Source organism: Oncorhynchus keta, chromosome 35, assembly GCF_023373465.1.
Source record: "Oncorhynchus keta strain PuntledgeMale-10-30-2019 chromosome 35, Oket_V2, whole genome shotgun sequence".
Taxonomy (NCBI): Eukaryota; Metazoa; Chordata; class Actinopteri; order Salmoniformes; family Salmonidae; genus Oncorhynchus; species Oncorhynchus keta.
In genome coordinates this window covers 77,074,562-77,099,265 of record NC_068455.1, presented here as the reverse complement: position 1 = coordinate 77,099,265, position 24,704 = coordinate 77,074,562, and the positions used below count along the sequence as shown (strand labels likewise).

General features: G+C 41.3%; 1 protein-coding gene across 1 annotated transcript in view; it reads left to right on the top strand.

Moving 5' to 3' along the window:
* The window catches only part of LOC118379634 (pyruvate carboxylase, mitochondrial-like), a 596,907-nt gene that overhangs the window by 43,717 nt on the left and 528,486 nt on the right, over positions 1 to 24,704 (top strand). Inside the window, exons 7-9 of the mRNA XM_052497803.1 lie at positions 8,388 to 8,505; positions 9,595 to 9,662; positions 12,328 to 12,411. Of these exons, the coding sequence (XP_052353763.1) occupies positions 8,388 to 8,505; positions 9,595 to 9,662; positions 12,328 to 12,411 (270 nt within the window). The remainder of the gene's footprint in view (positions 1 to 8,387; positions 8,506 to 9,594; positions 9,663 to 12,327; positions 12,412 to 24,704) is intronic.

The following is a 24,704-nucleotide window of genomic DNA, read 5'->3' as shown; positions in this document are numbered from 1 at the left end:
AGAACACCTTTATTTAACCAGGTAGGCTAGTTGAGAACACCTTTATTTAACCAGGTGGGCTAGTTGAGAACACCTTTATTTAACCAGGTGGGCTAGTTGAGAACACCTTTATTTAACCAGGTAGGCTAGTTGAGAACACCTTTATTTAACCAGGTGGGCTAGTTGAGAACACCTTTATTTATCCAGGTAGGCTAGTTGAGAACACCTTTATTTAACCAGGTAGGCTAGTTGAGAACACCTTTATTTAACCAGGTGGGCTAGTTGAGAACACCTTTATTTAACCAGGTAGGCTAGTTGAGAACACCTTTATTTAACCAGGTGGGCTAGTTGAGAACACCTTTATTTAACCAGGTAGGCTAGTTGAGAACACCTTTATTTAACCAGGTGGGCTAGTTGAGAACACCTTTATTTATCCAGGTAGGCTAGTTGAGAACACCTTTATTTAACCAGGTAGGCTAGTTGAGAACACCTTTATTTAACCAGATAGGCCAGTTGAGAACACTTTTATTTATCCAGGTAGGCTAGTTGAGAACACCTTTATTTAACCAGGTAGGCCAGTTGAGAACACCTTTATTTAACCAGGTAGGCTAGTTGAGAACACATTTATTTAACCAGGTAGGCTAGTTGAGAACACCTTTATTTAACCAGGTAGGCTAGTTGAGAACACCTTTATTTATCCAGGTAGGCTAGTTGAGAACACCTTTATTTAACCAGGTAGGCCAGTTGAGAACACCTTTATTTAACCAGGTAGGCTAGTTGAGAACACCTTTATTTAACCAGGTAGGCTACTTGAGAACACCTTTATTTATCCAGGTAGGCTAGTTGAGAACACCTTTATTTATCCAGGTAGGCTAGTTGAGAACACCTTTATTTATCCAGGTAGGCTAGTTGAGAACACCTTTATTTAACCAGGTAGGCTAGTTGAGAACACCTTTATTTAACCAGGTAGGCTAGTTGAGAACACCTTTATTTATCCAGGTAGGCTAGTTGAGAACACCTTTATTTAACCAGGTAGGCTAGTTGAGAACACCTTTATTTAACCAGGTGGGCTAGTAGAGAACACCTTTATTTAACCAGGTAGGCTAGTTGAGAACAAGTTCTCACTTGCAACTGCGACCTGTCCAAGATAAAGCATAGCAGTGTGAACAGACAACACAGAGTTACACATGGAGTAAACAATTAACAAGTCAATAACACAGTAGAAAAAAGGGGAGTCTATATACATTGTGTGCAAAAGGCATGAGGAGGTAGGCGAATAATTACAATTTTGCAGATTAACACTGGAGTGATAAATGATCAGATGGTCATGTACAGGTAGAGATATTGGTGTGCAAAAGAGCAGAAAAGTAAATAAATAAAAACAGTATGGGGATGAGGTAGGTGAAAATGGGTGGGCTATTTACCAATAGACTATGTACAGCTGCAGCGATCGGTTAGCTGCTCAGATAGCTGATGTTTGAAGTTGGTGAGGGAGATAAAAGTCTCCAACTTCAGCGATTTTTGCAATTCGTTCCAGTCACAGGCAGCAGAGTACTGGAACGAAAGGTGGCCAAATGAGGTGTTGGCTTTAGGGATGATCAGTGAGATACACCTGCTGGAGCGCGTGCTACGGATGGGTGTTGCCGTCGTGACCAGTGAACTGAGATAAGGCGGAGCTTTACCTAGCATGGACTTGTAGATGAAGTATGATGGAGACCAAGTATGATGTGATGACAGAGACGACTATGATGACGGAGACCACTATGATGTGATGTCAGAGACGACTATGATGTGATGTCAGAGACGACTATGATGACGGAGACCACTATGATGTGATGTCAGAGACCACTATGATGTGATGTCAGAGACCACTATGATGACAGAGACCACTATGATGTGATGTCAGAGACCACTATGATGTGATGTCAGAGACCACTATGATGACAGAGACCACTATGATGTGATGTCAGAGACCACTATGATGTGATGACAGAGACCACTATGATGACGGAGACCACTATGATGACAGAGACCACAATGATGTCAGAGACCACTATGATGACAGAGACCACTATGATGTCAGAGACCACTATGATGACAGAGACCACTATGATGACAGAGACCACTATGATGAAAGAGACCACTATGATGACAGAGACTACTATGATGTCAGAGACCACTATGATGAAAGAGACCACTATGATGACAGAGACCACTATGATGAAAGAGACCACTATGATGACAGAGACTACTATGATGAAAGAGACCACTATGATGACAGAGACTACTATGATGTCAGAGACCACTATGATGTCAGACACCACTATGATGTGATGTCAGAGACCACTATGATGTCAGAGACTACTATGATGACAGAGCCCACTATGATGACAGAGACCACTATGATGTCAGAGACCACTATGATGTCAGAGACCACTATGATGAAAGAGACCACTATGAAGTCAGAGACCACTGTGATGTCAGAGATCACTATGATGTCAGAGACCACTATGATGTCAGAGACCACTGTGATGTCAGAGATCACTATGATGTCAGAGACCACTATGATGTCAGAGACCACTGTGATGTCAGAGACCACTATGATGTCAGAGATCACTATGATGTTAGAGACCACTATGATGACACACCAAATGTGTTTGATGGATTGTCACTTCTTATTGATATCTACACAGCGCATTGATGTGAATCACACTGCTGCTCTCTCATTTAGCTATTTGCGCCTTACGGATTGTGGTGATTCTGGACGGCTGTTCACAAATCTAAATGTGTATTTAAACCCAATAATGGTTCAATTCAAGAAGTTTAAGCTGCTAATCATTCATTGTTTTTCAAATCAGTGGACAGCCAGTGAAAAATGTGCTCTGGCAACAGCTGCATATTGCAGATCTCAGCCTATGGAATAACAGCTGCATATTGGGGATCCCAGCCTATAGAACAACAGCTGCATAATGTAGATCCCAGCCTATAGAATAACAGCTGCATATTGGGGATCCCAGCCTATAGAATAACAGCTGCATATTGGGGATCCCAGCCTATAGAACAACAGCTGCATAATGTAGATCCCAGCCTATGGAATAACAGCTGCATATTGGGGATCCCAGCCTATAGAATAACAGCTGCATATTGGGGATCCCAGCCTATAGAATAACAGCTGCATATTGGGGATCCCAGCCTATAGAATAACAGCTGCATATTGTAGATCCCAGCCTATAGAATAACAGCTGCATATTGGGGATCCCAGCCTATAGAATAACAGCTGCATATTGGGGATCCCAGCCTATAGAATAACAGCTGCATATTGGGGATCCCAGCCTATAGAATAACAGCTGCATATTGGGGATCCCAGCCTATAGAATAACAGCTGCATATTGGGGATCCCAGCCTATAGAATAACAGCTGCATATTGGGGATCCCAGCCTATAGAATAACAGCTGCATAATGTAGATCCCAGCCTATAGAATAACAGCTGCATAGTGTGGATCCCAGCCTATAGACTAACAGCTGCATTGTGTGGATCCCAGCCTATAGAATAACAGCTGCATTGTGTGGGGATCCCAGCCTATAGAATAACAGCTGCATAATGTAGATCCCAGCCTATAGAATAACAGCTGCATATTGGGGATCCCAGCCTATAGAATAACAGCTGCATATTGGGGATCCCAGCCTATAGAATAACAGCTGTATAGTGCAGATCCCAGCCTATAGAATAACAGCTGCATAGTGTGGATCCCAGCCTATAGAATAACAGCTGCATAGTGTGGATCCCAGCCTACAGACTAACAGCTGCATTGTGTGGATCCCAGCCTATAGAATAACAGCTGCATATTGTAGATCCCAGCCTATAGAATAACAGCTGCATATTGCAGATCCCAGCCTATAGAATAACAGCTGCATATTGCAGATCCCAGCCTATAGAATAACAGCTGCATATTGTAGATCTCAGCCTATAGAATAACAGCTGCATATTCTAGATCCCAGCCTATAGAATAACAGCTGCATATTGTAGATCCCAGCCTATAGAATAACAGCTGCATATTGCAGATCCCAGCCTATAGAATAACAGCTGCATAGTGTAGATCCTAGCCTATAGAATAACAGCTGCATAGTCTAGATCCCAGCCTATAGAATAACAGCTGCATATAGCAGATCCCAGCCTATAGAATAACAGCTGCATAGTGTAGATCCCAGCCTATAGAATAACAGCTGCATAGTGTAGATCCCAGCCTATAGAATAACAGCTGCATAGTGTAGATCCCAGCCTATAGAATAACAGCTGCATAGTGTAGATCCCAGCCTATAGAATAACAGCTGCATAGTGTAGATCCCAGCCTATAGAATAACAGCTGCATAGTGTAGATCCCAGCCTATAGAATAACAGCTGCATAGTGTAGATCCCAGCCTATAGAATAACAGCTGCATAGTGTAGATCCCAGCCTATAGAATAACAGCTGCATAGTGTAGATCCCAGCCTATAGAATAACAGCTGCATAGTGTAGATCCCAGCCTATAGAATAACAGCTGCATAGTGTAGATCCCAGCCTATAGAATAACAGCTGCATAGTGTAGATCCCAGCCTATAGAATAACAGCTGCATAGTGTAGATCCCAGCCTATAGAATAACAGCTGCATAGTGTAGATCCCAGCCTATAGAATAACAGCTGCATAGTGTAGATCCCAGCCTATAGAATAACAGCTGCATAGTGTAGATCCCAGCCTATAGAATAACAGCTGCATAGTGTAGATCCCAGCCTATAGAATAACAGCTGCATAGTGTAGATCCCAGCCTATAGAATAACAGCTGCATAGTGTAGATCCCAGCCTATAGAATAACAGCTGCATAGTGTAGATCCCAGCCTATAGAATAACAGCTGCATAGTGTAGATCCCAGCCTATAGACTAACAGCTGCATAGTGTAGATCCCAGCCTATAGAATAACAGCTGCATAGTGTAGATCCCAGCCTATAGAATAACAGCTGCATAGTGTAGATCCCAGCCTATAGAATAACAGCTGCATAGTGTAGATCCCAGCCTATAGAATAACAGGATCCCAGCCTATAGAATAACAGTGTAGATCCCAGCCTATAGAATAACAGCTGCATAGTGTAGATCCCAGCCTATAGACTAACAGCTGCATAGTGTAGATCCCAGCCTATAGAATAACAGCTGCATAGTGTAGATCCCAGCCTATAGAATAACAGCTGCATAGTGTAGATCCCAGCCTATAGAATAACAGCTGCATAGTGTAGATCCCAGCCTATAGAATAACAGCTGCATAGTGTAGATCCCAGCCTATAGAATAACAGCTGCATAGTGTAGATCCCAGCCTATAGAATAACAGCTGCATAGTGTAGATCCCAGCCTATAGAATAACAGCTGCATAGTGTAGATCCCAGCCTATAGAATAACAGCTGCATAGTGTAGATCCCAGCCTATAGAATAACAGCTGCATAGTGTAGATCCCAGCCTATAGACTAACAGCTGCATAGTGTAGATCCCAGCCTATAGAATAACAGCTGCATAGTGTAGATCCCAGCCTATAGAATAACAGCTGCATAGTGTAGATCCCAGCCTATAGAATAACAGCTGCATAGTGTAGATCCCAGCCTATAGAATAACAGCTGCATAGTGTAGATCCCAGCCTATAGAATAACAGCTGCATAGTGTAGATCCCAGCCTATAGAATAACAGCTGCATAGTGTAGATCCCAGCCTATAGAATAACAGCTGCATAGTGTAGATCCCAGCCTATAGAATAACAGCTGCATAGTGTAGATCCCAGCCTATAGAATAACAGCTGCATAGTGTAGATCCCAGCCTATAGAATAACAGCTGCATCCTCCAAGGGTAGTGTAGATCCCAGCCTATAGAATAACAGCTGCATAGTGTAGATCCCAGCCTATAGAATAACAGCTGCATAGTGTAGATCCCAGCCTATAGAATAACAGCTGCATAGTGTAGATCCCAGCCTATAGAATAACAGCTGCATAGTGTAGATCCCAGCCTATAGAATAACAGCTGATCCCAGCCTATAGAATAACAGCTGCATAGTGTATCCCAGCCTATAGAATAACAGCTGCATAATGTAGATCCCAGCCTATAGAATAACAGCTGCATAGTGCAGATCCCAGCCTATAGACTAACAGCTGCATAGTGTAGATCCCAGCCTATAGAATAACAGCTGCATAGTGTAGATCCCAGCCTATGGAATAACAGCTGCATAGTGTAGATCCCAGCCTATAGAATAACAGGATCCCAGCCTATGGAGTAAACGTGGATCTTTTATTGCTCAATCTAATTATTCATGCTGATAAAGAAACCATCCGTAGGCCGAATGTCAAACTTATACACTTTTGATAGACGTAAAGAGGCAATCTGTAGTTGCTACATACATTTTTGGACTTATAAATTATATAAATTATATCTTTATATCTATATCTATATGTATATATATACAGTGGGGCAAAAAAGTATTTAGTCAGCCACCAATTGTGCAAGTTCTCCCACTTAAAAAGATGAGAGAGGCCTGTAATTTTCATCATAGGTTCACTTCAACTATGACAGACAAAATGAGAAAAAAAATCCAGAAAATCACACTGTAGGATTTTTAATGAATTTATTTGCAAATTATGGTGGAAAATAAGTATTATCTATATCTATATCTATATCTATATCTATATATATATATATATATATATATATATATTCATTGATTCTTGAAGAATATAACTTAGAAATGCCTCATGAGCTGTGTTCAAAATGTAAGCTTGTTTTACTCCAATGTTTTTAAACATTGTAAATGTAAACCAACACTGCATAGCCTCATAACATGGTTAAAACTATATATTTTTTGTTTTATCATGGTTGGTCAGTCCTTGCATCCATAGCTCTGTCTATTCATCTGAGACTAGTTACCACAGAGTAGCGCTGGTTAATTAGTCCTTCGTTTCGGGGGTCATGCTCAGGTAAAACCATTTGGATAATCTATTCTTCCATATTTCCAAGTCCTGTTCTTGAAGATCAAGGGGTATAACATTTATAGGAATGACTGGAATTCTGATAGACTTTGGTTTTTAATATAAAGATATAATTGAATCATATTATTATTTGTAGTAGAAAGTGATGGGTTAGAAGAAGCCTATATAACCAACCCATAAAGTACAATTTAACATCCATATATATATATATATATATATATATATATATATATATATATATATATATAATGGCCAGCTATGGAAACTTTAACATTGATTTATCCTGCAATAGATGTCGTTCAATTGGTAACATACATTTCTGTCTTCTTCTTATGCTTTAAGGGGGAAGTAAACTAAAAGTAACTAAATGTAATCAGATTACGTTACTGAGTTTTGGGGGAATCCAAAAGTTACTTTACTGATTTGGACAGGTTTACTAGTAACCGATTACATTTAGAAAGTAACCTACCCAATCCTGGTTGGTAAGTCTTTGACTAACTATTGATTTTCTTAATTTATTGATTGACTTGATTGATTGACTATCTCTTCTAGGAACTCTGAATCTCTGACAGCTGATTGGTTGATCGGTTATGTTAACAGGAACTGCAGGAGAACTACCACAGGGCCTACTCTGAGGCTCTGACAGCTGATTGGTTGATCGGTTATGTTAACAGGAACTGGAGTGATTCTCTCAGAGAGCGTACTCTGAATCTCTGACAGCTGATTGGTTGATCGGTTGTGTTAACAGGAACTGGAGTCATTCTCTCAGAGAGCGTACTCTGAATCTCTGACAGCTGATTGGTTGATCGGTTGTGTTAACAGGAACTGGAGTCATCCTCTCAGAGAGCGTACTCTGAATCTCTGACAGCTGATTGGTTGATCGGTTGTGTTAACAGGAACTGGAGTCATTCTCTCAGAGAGCGTACTCTGAATCTCTGACAGCTGATTGGTTGATCGGTTGTCTTAACAGGAACTGGAGTCATCCTCTCAGAGAGCGTACTCTGAATCTCTGACAGCTGATTGGTTGATCGGTTGTGTTAACAGGAACTGGAGTCATCCTCTCAGAGAGCGTACTCTGAATCTCTGACAGCTGATTGGTTGATCGGTTGTGTTAACAGGAACTGGAGTCATCCTCTCAGAGAGCGTACTCTGAGGCTCTGACAGCTGATTGGTTGATCGGTTGTGTTAACAGGAACTGGAGTCATCCTCTCAGAGAGCGTACTCTGAATCTCTGACAGCTGATTGGTTGATCGGTTGTGTTAACAGGAACTGGAGTCATCCTCTCAGAGAGCGTACTCTGAGGCTCTGACAGCTGATTGGTTGATCGGTTATGTTAACAGGAACTGGAGTCATCCTCTCAGAGAGCGTACTCTGAATCTCTGAAAGCTGATTGGTTGATCGGTTATGTTAACAGGAACTGGAGGAGAACTACCACAGGGCCTACTCTGAGGCTCTGACAGCGTTTGGGAACGGAGCTCTGTTTGTGGAGAAGTTCATCGAGAAACCACGACACATAGAAGTTCAGATCCTGGGTAAGTGTGTATGTGCGTGCATGTACGTGCGTGTGTATGTGCGTGCGAGAGTTGGTATAGAGTTGTATTTCATTACTGTGCCTCATTAAAGGGGAATTTGTTGGCTACAAATTGCCAGTGTGTGTGTGTGTGTGTGTGTGTGTGTGTGTGTGTGTGTGTGTGTGTGTGTGTGTGTGTGTGTAAGTACCAGCCGCTCGTGGCATGCTTGGACAGCCTCATTTAGGTGCGAGCTGGTGGCTCTGATATTTGGCAGTCTCGGCCAGGTACACAGGCTTCCAGTGCGTTGCCTCCAGATTGTGGGCCTGACAAAAACTAGGGCAAAGAAATTGGCTAGCTGCTGCTCTGTTTCAGCTGTCGTGGGCAGCCTAGCTGTTTGGAGAAGGAGGTGCTTTCTGTACCCTGGAGGGCCGTGCAAACAGGGACCCTGGAAATGTTTGGATCCTTTTTTTGTCAATCTGATTGGTGGATTCAAATAAACGATTTAAAATATGTGTGTGTCTGGGGACATTGGGAGATGAATTAGTGTCTACAGGGCAAGTTTGGGATTTAAATTACTCAAAATATCTCCCTCCCTCCCTATTTCTCACGCTCTACCTCTCTCTCTTTCTCTCCCTCGCTCTCTCTTTCTCTCTACGTCGCTCTCGACCCCTCTGTCTCTCTCTCTCTCTCTCTCTCTCTCTCTCTCTCTCTCTCCCTCGCTCTCTCTTTCTCTCTACCGCTCTCTCTACCCCCCTCTCTCTCTCTCTCTCTCTCTCTCTCCCTCGCTCTCTCTTTCTCTCTACCGCTCTCTCTACCCCTCTCTCTCTCTCTCTCTCTCTCTCTCTCTCTCTCTACCTCTCTCTCTCTCTCTCTCTCTCTCTCTCTCTCTCTCTCTCTCCTCCCTCTCTCTTTCTCTCTACCGCTCTCTCTACCCCCCTCTCTCTCTCTCTCTCTCTCTCCCTCGCTCTCTCTTTCTCTCTACCCCTCTCTCTACCCCTCTCTCTCTCTCTCTCTCTCTCTCGCGCTCTCTCTCTCTTTCTACCTCTCTCTCTCTCTCTCTCTCTCACTCTCACTCTCTCTCTCTCACTCTCTCACTCTCTCCATCCCCAGGTGATAAGTATGGCAACATAATACATCTCTATGAGAGAGACTGTTCCATTCAGAGAAGACATCAGAAGGTATCTATCTATCTATCTATCTATCTATCTATCTATCTATCTATCTATCTATCTATCTATCTATCTATCTATCTATCTGTCTGTCTGTCTGTCTGTCTGTCTGTCTGTCTGTCTGTCTGTCTGTCTGTCTGTCTGTCTGTCTGTCTGTCTGTCTGTCTGTCTGTCTGTCTGTCTGTCTGTCTGTCTGTCTGTCTGTCTGTCTGTCTGTCTGTCTGTCTGTCTGTCTGTCTGTCTGTCTGTCTGTCTGTCTGTCTGTCTGTCTGTCTGTCTTTACTAATTATTACTTTACTAATTATTACTTTACTAATTATTACTTTACTAATTATTACTTTACTATTTATTACTTTACTAATTATTACTTTACTAATTATTACTTTACTAATTATTACTTTACTATTTATTACTTTACTATTTATTACTTTACTAATTATTACTTTACTATTTATTACTATTTATTACTATTTATTACATTTTATTACATTTTATTTATTCCTTTACTATTTATTACTTTACTAATTATTACTTTACTATTTATTACTTTATTATTTATTACTTCACTATTTATTACTATTTATTACATTTTATTTGTTCCTTTACTATTTATTACTTTACTATTTATTACTTTATAATTTATTACTTCACTATTTATTACTTTACTATTTATTCCTTTACTAATTATTACTTTACTATTTATTACTTTACTAATTATTACTTTACTATTTATTACTTTACTATTTATTCCTTTACTATTTATTACTTTACTAATTATTACTTTACTAATTATTACTTTACTATTTATTACTTTACTATTTATTACTTTACTATTTATTACTTTACTATTAATTCCTTTACTATTTATTACTTTACTATTTATTACTTTACTATTTATTACTTTACTATTAATTCCTTTACTATTTATTACTTTACTAATTATTACTTTACTAATTATTACTTTACTATTAATTCCTTTACTATTTATTACTTTACTATTTATTACTTTACTAATTATTACTTTACTATTTATTACTTTACTATTTATTACTTTACTATTTATTACTTTACTATTTATTACTTTACTATTTATTACTTTACTATTAATTACTTTACTATTTATTACTTTACTATTTATTACTTTACTATTTATTACTTTACTATGAATTCCTTTACTATTTATTACTTTACTAATTATTACTTTACTAATTATTACTTTACTATTAATTCCTTTACTATTTATTACTTTACTATTTATTACTTTACTAATTATTACTTTACTATTTATTACTTTACTATTTATTACTTTACTATTTATTACTTTACTATTTATTACTTTACTATTTATTCCTTTACTATTTATTACTATTTATTACATTTTATTTGTTCCTTTACTATTTATTACTTTACTATTTATTACTTTACTAATTATTACTTTACTATTTATTACTATTTATTACTATTTATTACATTTTATTACATTTTATTTATTCCTTTACTATTTATTACTTTACTAATTATTACTTTACTATTTATTACTTTATTATTTATTACTTCACTATTTATTACTATTTATTACATTTTATTTGTTCCTTTACTATTTATTACTTTACTATTTATTACTTTATAATTTATTACTTCACTATTTATTACTTTACTAATTATTACTTTACTATACTATTATTTATTCTTTACTATTTATTACTTATACTTTATTACTAATTATTACTTTATATTTATTCCTTTACTATTTATTACTTTACTATTTATTCCTTTACTAATTATTACTTTACTATTTATTACTTTACTATTTATTCCTTTACTATTTATTACTTTACTAATTATTACTTTATAATTTATTACTTCACTATTTATTACTATTCATTACATTTTATTTGTTCCTTTACTATTAATTCCTTTACTATTTATTACTTTACTAATTATTACTTTATAATTTATTACTTTGCTATTTATTACTATTTATTACATTCTATTTGTTCCTTTACTATTTATTATTTTTCTATTTATTCCTTTCCATTTAGTACCTATTTTTTATGTCTTTAGTATTTATTACTTTAGTATTTATTACTTCAGTGTTTATTACTTCAGTATTTATTACTTCAGTATTTATCACTTCAGTATTTATTACTTTAGTATTTATTACTTTAGTATTTATCACTTTAGTATTTATTACTTTAGTATGTATCACTTTAGTATGTATCACTTTAGTATTTATTACTTCAGTATTTATTACTTCAGTATTTATTACTTTAGTATTTATGCTTTTACTATTTTATTACTTATTTTTTATTACATTAGTATTTATTACTTCACTATTTATTAATTTACTATTTATAACTTATTTTTTAGGACTTTACTTTTTGTAATACTTCAGTTTCCAAGTCTCTTATTTGCCAATGGCTACTTCTCTAATGACATCATATATATATATATATATATTGTAATGTATATATTGTTTTATTTTGGTCAAATTATGTTTCTGAGATGTAACCCTTTAAGCTCCTGTTGAGCTTTTTTTCCGATGTGAAAGTCTGTCTCTGTTTAATGAAGGTGTTTTTAATGATGTTGTATTGTGTTTGAAGGCGGTGTTGTTAATAAAGTTGTGTTGTGTTTGAAGGCGGTGTTGTTAATAAAGTTGTGTTGTGTTTTGTAGGTGGTGGAGATTGCCCCCGCGGCCGACCTGGACCCTCATCTAAGAGACCGACTGACTTCTGACTCTGTCAAACTGGCCAAACAGGTACGGACACACAGAAACAGAAACAGACACAGAAACAGACACAGAATCAGACACAGAATCAGACACAGAAACAGACACAGAATCAGACACAGAAACAGACACAGAAACAGACACAGACACAGAAACAGACACAGAAACAGAAACAGACACAGAAACAGACACAGAAACAGAGACAGGAACAGAGACAGAAACAGACACAGAAACAGACACAGAAACAGACACAGAAACAGACACAGAAACAGACACAGAAACAGACACAGAAACAGACACAGGAACAGAGACAGACACAGAGACAGAAACAGAGACAGAAACAGAGACAGAAACAGAGACAGAAACAGAGACAGAAACAGAGACAGAAACAGACACAGAAACAGACACAGAAACAGACACAGAAACAGACACAGAAACAGACACAGAAACAGACACAGAGACAGAAACAGAGACAGAAACAGAGACAGAAACAGAAACAGACACAGAAACAGAAACAGACACAGAAACAGACACAGAAACAGACACAGAAACAGACACAGAAACAGACACAGAAACAGAAACAGAAACAGACACAGAAACAGAGACAGAAACAGAGACAGAAACAGAGACAGGAACAGACACACACACACAAGCACTCTGCCTGCCTACTGATGATTGACTTGACTGCTCTGATGAATCCATCCATAAGTCTGTGAGCGTCTACTCTGCCTGCCTACTAATGATTGATCTGGCAGCTCTGATGAATCCATCCCTTTCATCTGGCTGTTCAGAAATTAATAATAGATATCTCTCCCTATCAAGATCACTGAGGCATCATCCTCGTTTGTGTGTTGTGTGTGTGTGTGTGTGTGTGAATGTGTCCCTGTGTGTGTCTGGCTGTTGTGTGTGTGTGTAATGTGTAGATATGTGTGTGTGTGTGTGATGTGTGTGGCATGTGTGTGTGTGTGTGTGTGTGTGTGTGTGTGTGTGTGTGTGTGTGTGTGTGTGTGTGTGTGTGTGTGTGTGTGTGTGTGTGTGAGTGAGAGAAACCAACATAGGGCTGATTTGTTCCATAAACACTGAAACATGGCGTCTTCACATCCCAATGATCGTCATGGATGTGTAAAAATAAAAGCAGTGGAAATATCCTTGTCCAAAATCGCTGTCAATGAAAACACAACATCGATTACAGGGTTGAAGGGAACAGAGGAGAGGTGGGGTGGGAGATGTTGTAGAGGATGAGAGGAATCAATAGTTGAGCCAGTGAGGGAACGAGGGAGAAAGGAAACAGATGATGGGTTTGATGCCCGATGAGGATGAGGATGCCCGATGAGGATGAGGATGCCCGATGAGGATGAGGATGAGGATGAGGTTGCCCAATGAGGATGAGGATGCCCGATGAGGATGCCCGATGAGGATGAGGATGAGAGCCTTGTAGAATAATAGTGAAGACATCAACACTATGATATAACAGACATGGAATCATGTCGTAACATAAACAGGAGAGACGAGAGGAGAGGAAGATAGGAGATGAGTAAGGAAGGTAAGGAGACCCCAGAGTCCTGGGTGGAATGGAGGGATACAGGTTAAAGGAGGAGATGAGGTAGAAGGGGAGAGAGCTCTTAACTGTCCTGAATGAAGAATGTGATGGTACGATGGAAATATGAAGGGGAGAGGAGGAGAAGAGGTGTAGAAGCCCCCAGAGAGATGAAATGACAGAGAGGGAGAGAGAGAGATGGAATGAGAGAGAGCGAGAGAGAGAGAGGAAACAGAGAGGGGGAGAAAGAGAGAGATAGATATATAGAGAGAATGGAGATAGAGAGGGGGAGAAAGAGAGAGATAGATACATAGAGAGAACAGAGATAGAGAGGGGGAGAAAGAGAGAGATAGATACATAGAGAGAACGGAGATAGAGAGGGGGAGAGAGAGATGGAATGAGAGAGAGCGAGATAGAGAGGGGGAGAAAGAGAGAGATAGATACATAGAGAGAACAGAGATAGAGAGGGGGAGAAAGAGAGAGAGAGATATATAAGAGAGAACAGAGATAGAGAGGGGAGAGAGAGATAGATATATAGAGAGAATGGAGAGAGAGAGAGATAGATATATAGAGAGAACGGAGATAGAGAGGGGAGAGAGAGAGATAGATATATATATAGAGAGAACGGAGATAGAGAGGGGGAGAGAGAGATATATAGAGAGAACGGAGATAGAGAGTGGGAGAAAGAGAGATAGAGAGGGGGGAGAGAGAGATAGATATATAGAGAGAGGGAGAAATAGAGATGGAATGAGAGAGCGAGAGAGAGAGGGGAAACAGAGAGAGGGAGAGAGAGAGGTAGGTAGGTAGGTAGGTAGGTAGGTAGGTAGGTAGGTAGGTAGGTAGGTAGGTAGGTAGGTAGGTAGGTTGGTAGGTAGGTTGGTAGGTAGGTTAGGTAGGTAGGTAGGTAGGTAGGTAGGTAGGTAGGTAGGTAGGTAGGTAGGTAGGTAGAAATATATAAAACAATGGAGTTAGCTGAGATGTGGAGTGATAGATACATATATATACAGAGAGAACGGTTAGCAATTAGACTCAACAACCAAATCATGAGAAAACAAAAAGATAATTCCTGAGCAAACTAGAATGCTATTTGGCCCTAAACAGAGAGTACACAGTGGCAGAATACCTGACCACTGTGACTGACCCAAAATTAAGGAAAGCTTTGACTACGTACAGACTCAGTGAGCATAGCCTTGCTATTGAGAAAGGCCGCCATAGGCAGACCTGGCTCTCAAGAGAAGACAGGCTATGTGCACACTGCCCACAAAATGAGGTAGAAACTGAGATGCCAAATGTATGACCATATTAGAGAGACATATTTCCCTCAGATTACACAGATCCACAAACAATTTGAAAACAAATCCAATTTTGATAAACTCCCATATCTACTGGGTGAAATACCACAGTGTGACATCACAGCAGCAAGATTTGTGACCCGTTGCCACAAGAAAAGGTCAACCAGTGAAGAACAAACACCATTGTAATTACAACCCATATTTATGCTTATTTATTTTCCCTTGTGTAACTTTAACCATTTGAACATTGTTACAACACTGTATATATATATATAATATGACATTTGTAATGTCTTAATTGTTTTGAAACTTCTGTATGTGTAATGTTTACTGTTCATTTTGATTGTTTATTTCACTGTTGTATATTATCTACCTCACTTGCTTTGGCAATGTTAACACATGTTTCCCATGCCAATAAAGCCCCTTGAATTTGTAAATTGAATAGATAGATAGATAGATAGATAGATAGATAGATAGATAGAGAGAGAGAGAGAGAGAGAGAGAGAGAGAGAGAGAGAGAGAGAGAGAGAGAGAGAGAGAGAGAGAGAGAGAGAGAGAGAGAGAGAGAGAGAGAGAGAGAGAGAGAGAGAGAGAGAGAGAGAGATGGAATGAGACAGAGAGAGATGGAATGAGAGAGAGAGAGATGGAATGAGAGAGAGAGAGAGAGAGAGAGAGAGAGAGAGAGAGAGAGAGAGAGAGAGAGAGAGAGAGAGAGAGAGAGAGAGAGAGAGAGAGAGAGAGAGAGAGAGGTAGGTAGGTAGGTAGAAGTATCTAAAACAATGGAGTTAGTTGAGATGTGGAGTGATGAAAGGAGAGAGGAAACAACTGGATGGAAGAGAGAAAGAGAACAGACATTTTGTTGACATTTTTAGCTGTGGGATGTGTCCCATATTGTACCCTTTCACCCTTCACCCTTTCACTCTACATTACATTAAAGTAGTGCACATAATAGGGAACAGGGTACCGCTAGGGATGGAGAGTATATCGTTTTTTCTCATCATTCCTGAGTAATTTGTGAGATAGTTCAACCTGTCATGTCAGAGTGAGAAATGCCGTTGTTATCCCCTAGGCAGATCACTGCAGGTGTGTGTGTGTGTGTGTGTGTGTGTGTGTGTGTGTGTGTGTGTGTGTGTGTGTGTGTGTGTGTGTGTGTGTGTGTGTGTGTGTGTGTGTGTGTGTGTGTGTGTGTGTGTGTGTGTGTGTGTGTGTGTGTGTGTGTGTGTGTGTGTGTGTGTGTGTGTGTGGTGTGAGTGAGTGAGTGAGTGAGTGAGTGAGTGAGTGAGTGAGTGAGTTTGTGTCTGTCTCATGATGCATTCTGCTGTTGTTTGATAAGTGAAGCCTAAGTACCTTAGAGAGAGAGATGGTAAAATATTGAGAGAGGGAGAGAGAGATGGAGTGATATTGAGAGAAGGAGAGAGAGGGATGGAGAGATATTGAGACAGGGAGAGAGAGAGATGGAGTGATATTGAGAGAGAGAGATGGAGAGAGAGATGGAGAGATATTAGGAGAGGGAGAGAGAGATGGAGAGATATTAAGAGAGGGAGAGAGTGATGGAGAGATATTGAGAGAGAGAGAGAGAGAGAGAGGGAGAGAGAGAGAGAGAGAGAGAGAGAGAGAGAGAGAGAGAGAGAGAGAGAGAGAGAGAGAGAGAGAGAGAGAGAGAGAGAGAGAGAGAGAAAATCAATGAAAGGGAAAGAAGAAAGTGGGAGATTATTTTTTATTTTGAGAGATTATATCAGGCGGTTGAGTATTTCTTTGTATGTTATCAGGGCTGTGACGGATACATAGAGGGAGCATGTTCTCCCCCCCACACACACGACAACCCACTACTTCCATTGAGATATATATTGCAATCAAGAATTTATTGTTTTTTTCCCCCACAGAAGTGAACAGCATGGATGCTGCCATTAGTGATAGGCTGTCAATCAGATAACTACTTTAATAAGCCTGGCAGCTTGTTTGTGTGTCTGCTGGTTTGTGTGTCTGCTGGTTTGTGTGTCTGCTGGTTTGTGTGTGTGCTGGTTTGTGTGTCTGCTGGTTTGTGTGTCTGCTGGTTTGTGTGTCTGCTGGTTTGTGTGTCTGCTGGTTTGTGTGTCTGCTGGTTTGTGTGTCTGCTGGTTTGTGTGTCAGCTGGTTTGTGTGTCTGCTGGTTTGTGTGTCTGCTGGTTTGTGTGTCTGCTGGTTTGTGTGTCAGCTGGTTTGTGTGTGTGCTGGTTTGTGTGTCTGCTGGTTTGTGTGTCTGCTGGTTTGTGTGTGTGCTGGTTTGTGTGTCTGCTGGTTTGTGTGTCTGCTGGTTTGTGTGTGTGCTGGTTTGTGTGTCTGCTGGTTTGTGTGTCTGCTGGTTTGTGTGTCTGCTGGTTTGTGTGTCTGCTGGTTTGTGTGTCTGCTGGTTTGTGTGTCTGCTGGTTTGTGTGTCAGCTGGTTTGTGTGTCTGCTGGTTTGTGTGTCTGCTGGTTTGTGTGTCTGCTGGTTTGTGTGTCAGCTGGTTTGTGTGTGTGCTGGTTTGTGTGTCTGCTGGTTTGTGTGTCTGCTGGTTTGTGTGTCTGCTGGTTTGTGTGTCTGCTGGTTTCTGTGTCTGCTGGTTTGTGTGTCTGCTGGTTTGTGTGTCTGCTGGTTTGTGTGTCTGCTGGTTTGTGTGTCTGCTGGTTTGTGTGTGTGCTGGTTTGTGTGTCTGCTGGTTTGTGTGTCTGCTGGTTTGTGTGTCTGCTGGTTTGTGTGTCTGCTGGTTTGTGTGTCTGCTGGTTTGTGTGTGTGCTGGTTTGTGTGTCTGCTGGTTTGTGTGTCTGCTGGTTTGTGTGTCTGCTGGTTTGTGTGTCTGCTGGTTTGTGTGTCTTCTGGTTTGTGTGTCTGCTGGTTTGTGTGTCTGCTGGTTTGTGTGTCTGCTGGTTTGTGTGTCTGCTGGTTTGTGTGTCTTCTGGTTTGTGTGTCTTCTGGTTTGTGTGTGAGGAATTAGTTCCATTTTCAATCATCATGTAGGAAGGGCAACTGACGGCCTGACGGAACTCAGTCTCGGTCTCGATCTAAAAATGTTTTGCTGACATGGCTAATAACAGCAATAACAATAGCAATAACAACAGGAAAGTTGCACAACCAACATTTCTAAATTGCGTTTTGTATTATCTTCTTATGGCCGCAGGGGCAGTATTGAATAGCTTGGATGAATAAGGTGCCCAGAGGTGCCCAGAGTAAACCGCCTGCTACTCAGTCCCAGTTGCTAATATATGCTTATATGAGTTCTGTTATAGTCACAGTCATCATTCAAACAGTTTTAGAAACTTCAGAGTGTTTTCTATCCAAATCTACTAATTATATGGCTGAGTAGCAGGCAGCTTAAATTTGGGCACGCTTTTCATCCAAAATTCAACAATACTGCCCCCTACCCCAAAGAAATGCAACAATACTGCCCCCTACCCCAAAGAAATTCAACAATACTGCCCCCTACCCCAAAGAAATTCAACAATACTGCCCCCTACCCCAAAGAAATGCAACAATACTGCCCCCTACCCCAAAGAAATTCAACAATACTGCCCCCTACCCCAAAGAAATGCAACAATACTGCCCCCTACCCCAAAGAAATTCAACAATACTGCCCCCTACCCCAAAGAAATGCAACAATACTGCCCCCTACCCCAAAGAAATGCAACAATACTGCCCCCTACCCCAAAGAAATGCAACAATACTGCCCCCTACCCCAAAGAAATTCAACAATACTGCCCCCTACCCCAAATAAATGCAACAATACTGCCCCCTACCCCAAAGAAATTAAACAATACTGCCCCCTACCCCAAAGAAATTCAACAATACTGCCCCCTACCCCAAAGAAATTCAACAATACTGCCCCCTACCCCAAAGAAATTCAACAATACTGCCCCCTACCCCAAAGAAATTCAACGTATATATATTTTTCTCTCCACTGACCCCCTGTCGTTCTCTGCAAACATCAAAGCAGTGACCCTCCAGGCTCTACAATATCCATAGAGTAGGACCCTACCTCACACAGGAAGTGACCCTACCTCACACAGGAAGTGACTCTACCTCACACAGGAAGTGACTCTACCTCACACAGGAAGTGACTCTACCTCACGCAGGAAGTGACCCTACCTCACACAGGAAGTGACCCTACCTCACACAGGAAGTGACTCTACCTCACACAGGAAGTGACTCTAACTCACGCAGGAAGTGACCCTACCTCACACAGGAAGTGACCCTACCTCACACAGGAAGTGACCCTACCTCACACAGGAAGTGACTCTACTTCACGCAGGAAGTGACCCTACCTCACACAGGAAGTGACCCTACCTCACGCAGGAAGTGACCCTACCTCACACAGGAAGTGACCCTACCTCACACAGGAAGTGACTCTACTTCACGCAGGAAGTGACCCTACCTCATAAAGGAAGTGACCCTACCCCACAAAGGAAGTGACCCTACCTCACATAGGAAGTGACACTACCTCACACAGGAAGTGACACTACCTCACGCAGGAAGCGGCCCAAACTCACACAGGAAGCGGCGCAGGTCCTAATCCAGGCTCTCGTCCTCTCCCATCTGGACTACTGCAACTCGCTGTACCTACGGAGCAGCAAGAGGAACTGCCCCTCCCTACCTTCAGGCTATGCTCAAACCCTACACCCCAACCCGAGCACTCCATTCTGTCACTTCTGGTCTCTTGGCCCTACGGAAGGGCAGCTCCCGCTCAGCCCAGTCCAAAAATAAAAAATAAATGGCCAAAAATGAATGACTACAATCTACATGTTAATATTAGGGGGGGTTTGCAAGGATGCACACCTGGTGTTTGTGTGTATGTGAGGTCACAAACTTGAAATATAGAGAGGTTACATATTTATTTATTTCTCTCTCTCTCTCTCTCTCTCTCTCTCTCTCTCTCTCTCTCTCTCTCTCTCTCTCTCTCTCTCTTTGTCTCTCTCTCTCCTTGTCTCTCTCTCTCTCTCTCTCTTGTCTCTCTCTCTCTCCTTGTCTCTCTCTCTCTCTCTCTCTCTCTCTCTCTCTCTCTCTCTTGTCTCTCTCTCTCTCTCTCTCTCTCTCTCTCTCTCTCTCTCTCTCTCTCTCTCCTTCTCTCTCTCTCTCTCTCTCTCTCTCTCTCTCTCTCTCTCTCTCTCTCTCTCTCTCTCTCCTCTCTCTCTCTCTCTCTCTCTCTCTCTCTCTCTCTCTCTCTCTCTCTCTCTCTCTCTCCCTTGTCTCTCTCTCTCTCCTTGTCTCTCTCTCTCTCTCTCTCTTGTCTCTCTCTCTCTCCTTGTCTCTCTCTCTCTCTCTCTCTCTCTCTCTCTCTCCTCCTTGTCTCTCTCTCTCCCCCTCTCTCTCTCTCTCTCTCTCTGTCTCTCTCTCTCTCTCTCTCTCTCTCTCTCTCTCTCTCTCTCTCTCTCTCTCCTTGTCTCTCTCTCTCTCTCTCTCCTCTCTCTCTCTCTCTCTCTCTCTCTCTCTCTCTCTCTCTCTCTCTCTCTCTCTCTCTCTCTCTCTCTCTCTCTCTCTCTCTCTCTCTCTTGTCTCTCTCTCTCTCTCTCTCTCTCTCTCTCTCTCTCTCTCTCTCTCTCTCTCTCTCTCTCTCTCTCTCTCTCTCTCTCCTTGTCTCTCTCTCTCTCTCTCTCTCTCTCTATCTCCCTTTCTCTCTCTCTCTCTACCAAGAATTCACAAAATGGGACAAACACCTAATTGAGAGACTGCATGCAGAATTCTGCAAAAATGTAAACACCAAATAATGCAGGGCAGAATGAGGCCGATACCCGCTAATGATAAAAATACAGAAAAGAGCTGTTAAATTCTACAACCACCTAAAAGGAAGCGATTCCCAAACCTTCCATAACAAAGCCATCACCTACAGAGAGATGAACCTGGAGAAGAGTCAACTAAGCAAGCTGGTCCTGGGGCTCTGTTCACAAACACACCCCATAGAGCCCCAGGACAGCAACCAAATTAGACCAAACCAAATCATGAAAAAACTAAAAGATAATCACTTGACACATTGGAAAGAAAATAATTAACAAAAAAACAGAGCAAACTAGAATGCTCTTTGGCCCTAAACAGAGAGGACACAGTGGCAGAATACCTGACCACTGTGACTTACCCACACTGAGCACTGAGTTACTGAGTAACAGCATTACCCTGCAATAGACAGAGTCCAACTAACAGCATTACCCTGTAACACACAGAGTCCAACAGTAACAGCATTACCCTGTAACACACAGAGAGTCCAACAATAACAGCATTACCCTGTAACACACAGAGAGTCCAACAATAACAGCATTACCCTGTAACACACAGAGATTCCAACAGTAACAGCATTACCCTGTAACACACAGAGAGTCCAACAATAACAGCATTACCCTGTAACACACAGAGAGTCCAACAGTAACAGCATTACCCTGCAACACACAGAGAGTGCAACAGTAACAGTAACAGCATTACCCTGTAACACACAGAGAGTCCAACAGTAACAGCATTACCCTGTAACACACAGAGAGTCCAACAGTAACAGCATTACCCTGTAACACACAGGGAGTCCAACAATAACAGCATTACCCTGTAACACACAGAGAGTCCAACAGTAACAGCATTACCCTGTAACACACAGGGAGTCCAACAGTAACAGCATTACCCTGTACCACACAGAGAGTCCAACAGTAACAACATTACCCTGTAACACACAGGGAGTCCAACAGTAACAGCATTACCCTGTAACACACAGAGAGTCCAACAGTAACAGCATTACCCTGTAACACACAGGGAGTCCAACAGTAACAGCATTATCCTGTAACACACAGAGAGTCCAACAATAACAGAATTACCCTGCAACACACAGAGTCCAACAGTAACAGCATTACTCTGCAACACACCGAGTCCAAAAGTTACAGCATTACCCTGCAACACACAGAGAGTGCAACAGTAACAGTAACAGCATTACTTTGTCATGCTCCCAGCCCCCACAACCCCCTGCCACGCTCTCAGCCCCCACAACCCCCTGCCACGCTCTCAGCCCCCACAACCCCCTGCCACGCTCTCAGCCCCCACAACCCCCTGCCACGCTCTCAGCCCCGACAACCCCCTGCCACGCTCTCAGCCACCCACAACCCCCTGCCACAAATGCTCCTTCAGTAAGCTCCTGATGTGACTAATACTGAGGGTGTACAGCACCTTACCGACCACTTCCTCAATCCAACCCCCCCCCCAGGCTCAGAGTATTAAAAGTCCGTATGTCTTCCGGACCCCCCTGCCAGTCCCCAGTCTCTGCTGTTACTTACAGTGGGTGGAAACGGTATTGTCCCCTCCTCCTCAGGCTGCTCCAGCACCTTCCTCACTGGGTCAGGACCTCCTCCATGACTTTCTCCGGCTGCCTAAGAGGCATTAGTCCCACCTGCTGTGTCAACTGTTAGGGCCCCTCAGTAATGCAGCATAGAAATCATTGACCCCTGTGGTGTTTAGTCTCTCATAAAGAAGAGCTGCCAGTCCGGCCCTCCTCAACAGACAACATTAACAACATTTTACAGCCTCGGCAAATATGATAAGCTCCAGGGCTTTGTCCCAAATGCCATCCCATTCCCTATATTTTTATTTACTTTTTATTTTTATTTTTATTTAAAAAGCTCTTAAGGATCTGTCCCTTTTTTTTTCTTCCATTTTTCGTCTAAAATGACCCAAATCTAACTGCATGTAGCTCAGGACCCGAAGGAAGGATATACATATTGTTGATACCATTTGAAAGGAAAAACTTTGAAGTTTGTGGAAATGTGAAATTAATGTAGGAGAATATAACACATTAGATCTGGTAACAGATAATACAAAGAAAAAAACAACTGTTTTTTAAAACGTTTATTTAAAAAAATGTTTTTACCATCATCTTTGAAATGCAAGAGAAAGGCCATAATGCATTATTCCAGCACAGGTGCAGCTTAGATTTTGGCCACTAGATGGCAGCAGTGTATATGCAGCGTTTTAGACTGATCCAGACTGACTGAACCATTGCATTTCTGTTCAAAATGTTGTATCAAGACTTGCCCACATGTTCTGGTTTATTAATAACTCTTGAAGTTCATAACTCTCCTCAATCAATAGCCTTTTTCTTCCACTAGCTACTTCCATTCTTCCACTGTTCCACTAGCTACTTCCATTCTTCCACTGTTCCACTAGCTACTTCCATTCTTCCACTGTTCCACTAGCTACTTCCATTCTTCCACTGTTCCACTAGCTACTTCCATTCTTCCACTGTTCCACTAGCTACTTCCATTCTTCCACTGTTCCACTAGCTACTTCCATTCTTCCACTGTTCCACTAGCTACTTCCATTCTTCCACTGTTCCACTAGCTACTTCCATTCTTCCACTGTTCCACTAGCTACTTCCATTCTTCCACTGTTCCACTAGCTACTTCCATTCTTCCACTGTTCCACTAGCTACTTCCATTCTTCCACTGTTCCACTAGCTACTTCCATTCTTCCACTGTTCCACTAGCTACTTCCATTCTTCCACTGTTCCACTAGCTACTGTAAATTGGACCGTGCAGTTAGATTAACAATAATTTAAGTTTTATGCCAATATCAGATATGTCTATGTCCTGGGAAATGTTCTTGTTACTTACAACGTCATGCTAATCACATTAGCCTATGTTAGCTCAACCGTCCCGAGGGTGGGACACCGATCTGTTGAGATCCTTAAGAGATCCTTATTAAGAGATTCTTTATTTAATCTTCATTTAACCTCCATTTAACCTTTTTTAACCTTTGATTAACATTTGTTTATCCTTTTAATCTCTATGGCTCAGGTCAGAAGTAGTGCACTCAATAGGGGATGGGTGCCATTTTGGAACTTGCCTGATGACTCATACTGAATGGAATTCTATATCGCTACGGAAACGTTAGTGGGCGTGATGTTTGGCCAGAGCCGTGTGGATGGGTAGCCAGGCTAATTTAGAACAGAGCCCTGGAGTGACAGGCTTTTTTTTTTTTTTTTTTTTTTTTTTACATCTCTCACCCTCCCTCTTTCCCTCACAGGGACAGGCGCTAATGAAAGATGGGTTGGATGGACACACAAACACACACACACACACACACACACACACACACACACACACACACACACACACACACACACACACACACACACACACACACACACACACACACACACACACACACACACACACACACACACGCGCACACAAACACACACACACACAAACACAGAAACACACACACACACAAACACAGAAACACACACACAGACACACAAACACAGACACACACAGACACACACAAACACACACAAAGACACACACAAACACACACACACACACAGACACACACACAAACAGACACACACACACACACACACAAACACACAAACACACACACAGAGACACACAAGCATCAGCACTTTCTATATTTACGGTCCCCCTCCGCTAATTTGCCTCTGACCATAGACAATGTGTTCTGAACCTTTCACCTCCTTCTCTCACTCTCTTCTTCCATCTCTCCTCTCCCTCTCT